The sequence below is a fragment of the Pinus tabuliformis genome, chromosome 9 (assembly GCF_031772625.1).
Source record: "Pinus tabuliformis cultivar Carrire ecotype Pingquan chromosome 9, CPIR1, whole genome shotgun sequence".
NCBI classification, from domain to species: domain Eukaryota; kingdom Viridiplantae; phylum Streptophyta; class Pinopsida; order Pinales; family Pinaceae; genus Pinus; species Pinus tabuliformis.
The window spans coordinates 1,002,473,539-1,002,482,372 of record NC_142307.1 but is presented as its reverse complement, the minus strand read 5'-3'; the positions used below and the strand labels follow the sequence as shown (position 1 = coordinate 1,002,482,372).

The following is an 8,834-nucleotide window of genomic DNA, read 5'->3' as shown; positions in this document are numbered from 1 at the left end:
TTTTGTTTTTTTGTTTTGTATTAAATATATATATTTAAAAAAATCATAAATGTATTATATTATATCATAAAGTACTATTCATAAAGTAATTAAATTTTCCCTCACAATTATTTAATTAATTATTTTTTATATATATTTTATTTATTACTATAAATAAAGCATGTTTTAGCTTTATGAATATATTGTATAAAAAAAAATTCTTCATCTTTCATTGATTTACATCCACATATTTTATTCCACTTAACATCTTTTTTCCATACATATTTAGATTATTCTCATATATCTTTTCTCCATACATATTTAGATTATTCTCATATTTCTACTTTGTATTGAAAGCACATAAATTAATTCTCAATCATAATATCACAAAAAAAAAAAAAAAAAAATGACCTAAAGTTGGAGTTAAATTGATTTTACATTTTGATCTTTTATTTATAAAACGTCTTTAATGAGGCTTTATTCTAGTGCATGGATATATTAAATAGCTTTGTCTACGCTGAAAAGATAAGTAGGCAGACACAGTTTTCCAGGGGTTATAGTGGTAGCGGTCAGAATCGACCACCGCGTGTAACATGAGTTGCAAGGCTGCTTCAGTGGCGGATTTCTTTGTAAGCAAAAAAAAGAAAAGATAAGTAGGCTTTATTCTAGTGCATGGATATATTAAACGCATAGTCTAACGAGGCAAAGGAATTGCCCGAATAGTTATGGAAATTCTGGTCATATTTAGAGAAAATCCGGCAAGGATTTTTGTAAATCCAAGTTATAGTTGTTAAATTTCAAAATTTTAGGTGTCCTAGATATGTTTTTGATGGTGCTGAATCCATTTCCACCATCAAAAACAAGATTCAAACACTGTATCTACAAGATTTTTTGAAATTTTTTTCCCAAATTCCAGCCACTTTTGGCCATCCAGGCAATTCCTTCGCCTCATTAAACGAATCCTATATTAAATAGCTTCACCTATGCTGAAAAGATAAATCACCGATGTGTCTCAACAACTAAACCGTGGATGGAGAGGTGATGTCATGTTTAATCCTTGGTATATTAAATAGCTTTGCCTACGCTGAAAAGAGAAGTCACCGATGTGTCTCAAAAACTAAACCATGGATGGAGAGCTGACGTCATGTTTAATCCTCAGTATATTAAATAATTTTGCCTACGTTGAAAAGACAAGTCACCCATGTGTCTTAATAACTAAATAGTGGATGGAGAGGTGACATCATGTTTAATCCTTAGTATATTTAGGCCGATAGGCTTTCCTTTTAAATCAATTCAGTCGTCAACATTTCTATTCTCTGATTGACATGTGGCATACTCTGATCTGATTGACATGTGCCCATCGCACAGTAATTTGACACCTGTCTCTCTTGTGGATTTCCCTGTAATTTGGCACCTATCTCTCTTGAGCTCCCACACCTCTGTATTCCTTCAAAAGTGGATTGTCTGTACTTGCTACCTCGTTTTCCGCAATCGCCAATGCTGTTTCACTTGGAGTTGTCTTTAGTGAGACTTTTTGGAGGCTTTTCCAGTGGGTTTTTCCGGTCAAATTTCTCTAAAATCCAGTAGCAACTTATTGAAATCACAAGTTTGATAGCTAATTTCTGCACAATCAAAGCGTCCTAGGGGTTTTTTAGGGCGCTGAATCCAAAGATGTAGTTAAAAAATGATTTTAAATAATACAAATCAAGATTTAACCTCAATTTTTTCCGCTGGATTCCGTCACCAGAATCTCCAAAAAGTCGCACTAAAGACAACTCCGTTTCACTCGCTGCAGGATGGTGTTCATAATGTCGATTTATTTTTGTGGTTCACGACAACAAATTTTCCTGCACGCACGATGACTATTATCCCTCGTTCAGTTAAGGTAGGCGAATGTAATCAACCATGGTTGTTCGATTTGATGTTTTGTTGCGAGGTTGGTTTTATTTACTATGCAAACAAATATCTACCGACTGTAATCAATATATGTACAACCACATTACAGGAAGCTTATTATTGTGGTAAAATTGAATGCGAACTTGAGAAATCTGATGTTTACACTGTTAATTTTCATTGTATAGTTTTTCGATGTATTTCAAATGCCTATGCTGATGAACATTGAATTTATTATTTTTTAATAGTACATCAGCAAACACAAGTCTAGTGTCATTGTTCAATTAATCATTTGTGATCAAAACTATTGAAGCATAAACCAACTTCATTAGACATGAGAATCAATATTTTGCTACAAATATAGTACTAGCATATTCCTACTTAACCTTCAAAACAAGTATGATCTGTTTTATTTTTCTTTTCTCCCAGGTTCAAGAAAGTTTTCAGTTCTCTATTGCTTTGGCGTGGAAGGATTCTGCTCCCGAGTCTGAAGATGGAACTTTAGAGCAACGACAAACCAAAGTTGTGTTCCCTAGAGGCAACACATTGCCAAATACAAAGGTTTTTACATTCTTAAGGTCTGGGACCTTCACAGTAGACATTTTATATGAAGATGTGAACCAAGTTCGGGCACCTGCACTGATAACTTCATACATGGTATGGTGAGTGTATGGAAAAAACTGGGCGACAGCTGTGTGGTGTTTGTAGGTAGGGGCGTCCAACCAGAGAACACGGTGGAGATGTAGCCAATAAGCTAAACTCAGGTGCATAGTTTTGTTGCATGCGGACATGTTCTTGTCGTGCATGCTCTTTTCTGAGCCATCCAATCATCTGTTTCTAAAGCCGTCTCTAAAACACACCTGCACTCTCATGACTTCTGGCTCGTCCATGACACTTGTCGGAGCTTAGCCTTGCATTTTGTCAACTTAACTCTTTTCATTTTTCTCCGACTAGCACTCTGGCTAGTTTTCTTTCCATCGTCTTTTCTTCCTGCTTCAGGATTTCCTCCTGCAATTCTGCTCCTTGAATTTCCTTCGATTATGTTGTGTGATGATTATCTCTTTTGCGAAGAAGGACCAACCTGGCTTCACAATTCTGTGCGTTTAGATAAGGGATTTTCTCTAGTTATTTTTGCTTTTTCTTCCTCCTCTTGCACTCTGCCCACGGCTCGCCTGCGTCTTCAGGGAACCTAAACATCACTCTTAATATGGAGGAAATATGGGGCATCAACAAGAAGAAGGACCCCCTTCTGAAAAAATAAAAAATGAATTGCTGCTGCGGAGGAATTATATTGACATCCTCCCTCCCCAAATGCACCCGACGTGGGAAAATGGAAGAATTGAAAATGCTTACATAGCAAAGAGACTTGACAGATTTATTCTTCATGCCAATTTGATTGACAAGATGGGTATGCCTTTCTCATCGATCGAGAATATCTTCATTTCGGATCATAGACCGATCTTATTAGGCTGGAAGGAAAAAGGCTTCAAAAAAAGGATATTGTTTCAAATTTAACAGAACAGCCTTGGAAGATCCAGATTTCAATGACCATATAAAGAAAGCATGGAGCGAGATGGTGTCCTCTAGTCCCTTTCCGCTTTTGATGACTTTTAGAGATAAAATGGAACATATGCGAAAGGTGGTAAAAGGCTGGCGATTTAAGAAAAGGCAGTCCAATAAAAATGATATTAACAAAATTCAAAAAGAATTGGACAGAGCTTTGAAAGCCATGTTTGTTCATCGCCTATCCTTCAAAGAGAGGTGTCACATAAAGCAGCGTCAGAAAAGAAAATTAAAATTTTAGAACAGGAGGAATCTTTCTGGAGGTTGAAAAGCAGGGAGATATGGATAAAAGCAGGGGACAAGAATACAATTTTTTTCCATAATTTCGCAAACTCTAGGAGGGAAAAGAACTCCATATGGAAAATTAGTGATGGAAGAGGAGGTTTTCTATATTCTCAACAGGAAATAACAAATGAGGCGGTGAGTTTTTTTGTAAACCAGTATAAAAGATCTGAAGTATGTAGCTTTCAGGATATTATGTGGGGCATTGAAGTGTTTCAAGAGAGACAAGTGTCTAGGGCCGGATGGTTGGACTATAGAGTTCTTCATTCACTTTTTCGACATCATCAAAGTCGATCTGTTAAATATGGTAGAAGCTGCCAGGATAGCAGGTAGTATCAATCAGAAGACGTCCTCCACAAATATTGCACTTATTCCAAAGAAAGGAAAGGCAGAGACTTTTGGGGACTTTCGACCGATATCATTGTGTAATATCTCTTACAAAATTATCTCAAAGATTGTTGCAGAAAGAATAAAAGAAACTCTGTCTAATTTCTTATCAAAAGACCAACATGCATTTTTGCAAGGAAGAAACATCTTGGATGCGGTTGCTATTGCACAGGAAGGTCTTTTTGCCTTGCATTACAAAAAAAGGGACGCAATCATTCTAAATATTGACCTTCGTAAGGCATGTGACTGCCTTGAATGGGGATTCATTCGATGTTTACTTGCAAAGGTTGGCTTAAGAGCAAGCATGATAAATTGGATCATGGCCTACGTGGAGAAGGTACAGTATGCGGTCATCATTAATGGAATCCCATCTCCCTTTTTCTTTGCTTCCAGAGGTCTTCGTCAAGGCTGTCCTCTTTCTTCGCTCTTATTCATTCTAGCTATGAATTCCCTCAGCTTACATATCAACAAGGCAGTCATAAAAAACAGGTGTCAACCGCTAAAAATCTGCAAGAACATCTCGATATCTCATAATTTATTTGTTGATGATATTATAATGTTTGGAATACTATGTAGATACACTTGGTTATGTTCTTTTGAAATCCTTTTCAATTTTAAGAAAGCAACAGGTTTACAGATAAACAATACAAAATCAATCATCTATCACAATGATATTTGTCAGGAGGAGGTTGAATGGTTATCGGCTCTCTTTGGCATTGAGGCGCAATCTATCAGTCATGGAATTAAATACTTGGGCTACCAGTTAAGAGCAAATGGATATTCAAAGGTGGACTGGCAGTGGATTCCAGATAGATATTATAAGAGGATATCTGTATGGGAGTACAGATGCCTTTCACTGGCAGGAAGGGTGATCTTGGCTCAATCTGTCCTAAATCAACTAGCAGTTTACTGGTCTCATTTATTTTTCCTTCTAGCGAGCATTATCCAGTCAATGAATAAGCTTACTGCTAACTTTATCTGGGGTGGTCAAGAAGGAAAAAGGAAATATCACCTTTCGAAATTATCAAATATTTCTCTGCCGAAGAACATGGGAGGATGGGGCCTCTTAGATTTGAGGACTTTCGGGAAGGCTCTGTTATGTAGGACCCTGTGGAGAGGGGTTTATGAAGAAGGGCCATGGAGCAACATAATTCAAAAGAAATATATGCGTAAGAAAGACATATCTTTCTGGTTCAGGAAAGGAAGGATCGGCTCTCCGTTTGGATCTTCAATATGGTTAAGCCTTCGCAAGATGGAAAGTTATTTCCTGGAGAATTTAGTCTGGCGGTTCCATTATGGCAAAAAGATTCCTATTGGGAAAGACCATTTTCTGAGTGGTGCTGAGGTTATTGACGTACCTGAATCATTATTGTCTTTCCTCCACAGAAAAGGATTTTTCTTTTGGGATAGCTTAATTACAAGTTGGCAGGGTCCGATTCCTATCTGGAAGGAAGAAGGATGTTTGGGCTTACAAGGTGATCTCGCTCGGCAATGGGAACTTATTAGAACACGTCTCAGAAACTGTGGGATTTTTCGCTCGGCGAATTATGACAGTCTTATATGGAGGAACTCAAAAGGGATAAACTTAATTCGAGTTAAAGACATATACCAAAATCTGTGTGGTTTAAGGAAAGCTCCTCTCAACCCTTCCTTTCCTCTCATCTTTTGGAAATCCGGGTGCCCATCCAAAATGATATTACTTTCATGGTTGTCTTTTCACAATAGAAATCTCTCTTGGGAAAATTTAAGGAAGCGAGGATGGCAGGGTGCTGACATTTGCCCCATCTGCAAGTCAGCAGAGGAAAATAATTTCCACCTTTTTCTTAACTGCAATATATCTCAGCAGCTATGGAAGTCCCTGGCGGATTTCTATGAGATACAGCGTATGCTCCATGTGTCTATTAGCGAAGCGTTTCTATGGTGCAGTATGCAAAAGGAGTCATGGAGAACGGTTTTCATTATCACCTTTTGGTTCATATGGAAATGGCGCAATAGTTACATTTTCAACGGAAAATCAGTCCCTTTTTTGGATATTTTCTCCAACATCACTCTTCTTTATGAATCGATCCCGTAGAAGCCTCCTAAGCAAATGCTTTGAGCCCCCTCGGGAGCTTTCTCTTATCCCAAGAGCCTTTTTCGATGGAGCTGAACAGGATGGCATTTGCGGCTGTGGGGTGCACATCTTTGCAAATGAAAACAATCATTTTCTTATTCATTGGAATGGGGGAAGGGGTTCCAACAGTAAAGCTGAGGCTATGGCCCTAGCTGGCCTTCTAAGTTTCTGCCTCTTTCTTAATTTACAGGATTTCTCAATCTTTGGAGACTCTAGAGTTATGGTGGATTATGTCCTTGGGAAAATAAAATTCTCAAGCCTCAGCTTGTTGGGTGGTTGGACAGGATAAGGTTTCTGTGGAATAGATTGGCGGATGGTTCTATTCATCATATCAACAGGGCACTCAACCAACTAGCAGATGTTCTATCTAAAAAGGGTCTTCATGTGGTTCCAGGTCTCTATTTTTTGCAAGTGGCTGATGGGGAGAAATTCCTTTCCATTAAGGAATTTTATCCTCCAGACTTCTAGTTCGCTTTTGGTCCCTCTGATCTTTTTGTTTTCACATTCTGGACTTCAATCTATTGGTTTTATTACATATGTTGCTGTCTCTTCGTTTTGTTTTTGTGGCTGCAGGATTATCCTTCAACATCTCTCCTCTGCCTCTTTATGAGTTTTGATGATGGCTATTAGCTTAATTTTCTGCTGTTTTCATGGCATTATATTGCCTTCTTTGGTTTTATCCCTCCATGACTTAATGTGTCAGACCTATATGATCTATATATTATTTTCTGTGGAGGGAATAACACTATATAGGCTATATGAGTCACATGATACTACAAATGAATGTACTTTCATGCCTATTTCTTATATAAATACATCATGCTTTTTCATCATGTAAAAAAAAGTTCATACATGGTATGGTATTTTATGCCGAAGAATAAAATGTTGCCATTTTCATACAAAATTCTCAGAATTGAAATCTCTGAAAAATATTGCGGACTAGCAATGCAGCATTAACAGGGATTTAGTTGTAGCACTGAAACAATGCTGGGTATCATTTGATTGTAAATTTGTCTATTTTTGATGAAAAGAGTCACGACTTTTGAATATTTAATTCTTTTGAATATTTAATTTTGTTTATTTTAAATATGTAATACATTTAATCAATTTCCTAATACACGCATATATTGAGATTCTCTTCTCCTTTTTATTCCAGTTGCCATTCTGAGAAATTGCAAATTGAGATTATTTGATGAGTTGAAATTGTGGAGTGAGAAAAAATTGCCAATCATTAAAACTCTTCTGTTTTTGCAGATTGGTCCTTTTCAGAATTCAAAAGGTGAAAAGGCTAAGCTGAAAGTAAGAGTCCAGTTGGATAAGCATGGAATAGTTTCGATTGATTCTGCAACTGTAAGTAGTGACGGGTTTCACATATGATTTTTATATTTTATTTATAATATGAGTTATGTACTTGAAAAATCGGAAGCTCAGCTCTACTGGGATGAGAACATTATTTGTATCCTGCAGATGATTGAGGAAGAAGAAATAGAAGTCCCTGTTTCTAGTGTGAAAGAAGGATCAAATGACGAGAAAGAGACTGCTGCAATGGATACAGATGATGCACAAAACAATGGTACATCTGCAGCTGGTGACAATGCTGATATTAATATGCAGGATGCCAAAAATGTTGCTGGACCTGCAACAGCTGGAACTGCCACTGGTGCTGAAAATGGGATTCCTGAGGCAGAGGATAAAGCTGCCCAGATGGAGACTGATGCCAAGGTACATCCTTCTCTTGCTTTTTCCAATTTTCTTATCGAAAGAATGGTTTGTGGTAAATTTTTTGGCTCCAAACAAAACAAATTTGATATAAAGATCTAAGATTGACCCAGTTATCTCCATGATTAACTGATTGTATAGCTCCGGGAATGGTGGGAGCCATACCCAATTGAAAAGTAATGTTATCTCAATGCATTTTAAGTAATTGCAAGAGGATGCAATTATTGTTAGTCTGTAATGAAAACGCATTTTCCGTTTTTCTTCTGGGTGAACAAAAATTCAAACAACCATGTATTGTAGCAGCAAGCATTTACTATCAACAATTAGAAATTAATCAGTACTCTTGGCCTAGACTGGGTGTAAATTTGACAGGATCTGCGCTAAGTTTCATGGCCGCAAACTTATGGCTCCCATACACAATTGTACTGACAGCCAGAGACGGGAAGGCTTAGTTTGCGCAGTAGAGTGGCTGTAATCGTTCGTGCGCATCCCTAGTAAGAGCGAAGCAACTATCATAGCAAGTGTTGTAGCCCTTGCTTGTGTTGAAGCTTGCTCCCCCGCTTCGTGCTGTTGTAATTGATTGTTATCTGAGTTTTTTTTCACTGAGGACCGGCAGGGGCTCGACTGATAAGAAGAGGAATCCCGATTCTATAACTGTGTGGGATATATCTTGAAGGCCTCTCATCGCCTTTGACGTAGGGTAGGTCCCTAGCTTCTGTCCTCGTTCTCGATGATGTCCGATTCCTGTAGTTTGACTTATTGGAGTTATGCGTTAGATTTCTGTCCGAATAAGCAAGCTAGGTAGGCTAGAGCAGGAAGGGGATCTGTTAACTGTAACATTGCCGAACTATGCTCGCCTGTAAGTGTTAACCAAGATTTTAAATTGTTCCTTGATTGT

General features: G+C 37.7%; 1 protein-coding gene across 1 annotated transcript; it reads left to right on the top strand.

The window, feature by feature from the left end:
* Positions 1-1,837: 1,837 nt before the first annotated feature.
* LOC149152108 (heat shock 70 kDa protein 14-like) lies at positions 1,838-8,038 on the top strand. Its single transcript, XM_089443374.1, has 4 exons — positions 1,838-1,864; positions 2,302-2,529; positions 7,472-7,567; positions 7,685-8,038. The coding sequence occupies exons 1-4, from the start codon at positions 1,838-1,840 to the stop codon at positions 8,036-8,038; spliced, it is 705 nt and encodes a 234-aa protein (XP_089299500.1).
* The last annotated feature ends 796 nt before the right edge of the window (positions 8,039-8,834 follow it).

Coding starts and splice junctions, on each gene's coding strand:
- LOC149152108 (XM_089443374.1), top strand. CDS start 1,838: ATGACTATTATCCCTCGTTCAGTTAAG. Junction 2,530..7,471: donor CACTGATAACTTCATACATG/GTATGGTGAGTG, acceptor CTGTTTTTGCAG/ATTGGTCCTTTTCAGAATTC. Junction 7,568..7,684: donor TTTCGATTGATTCTGCAACT/GTAAGTAGTGAC, acceptor TGTATCCTGCAG/ATGATTGAGGAAGAAGAAAT.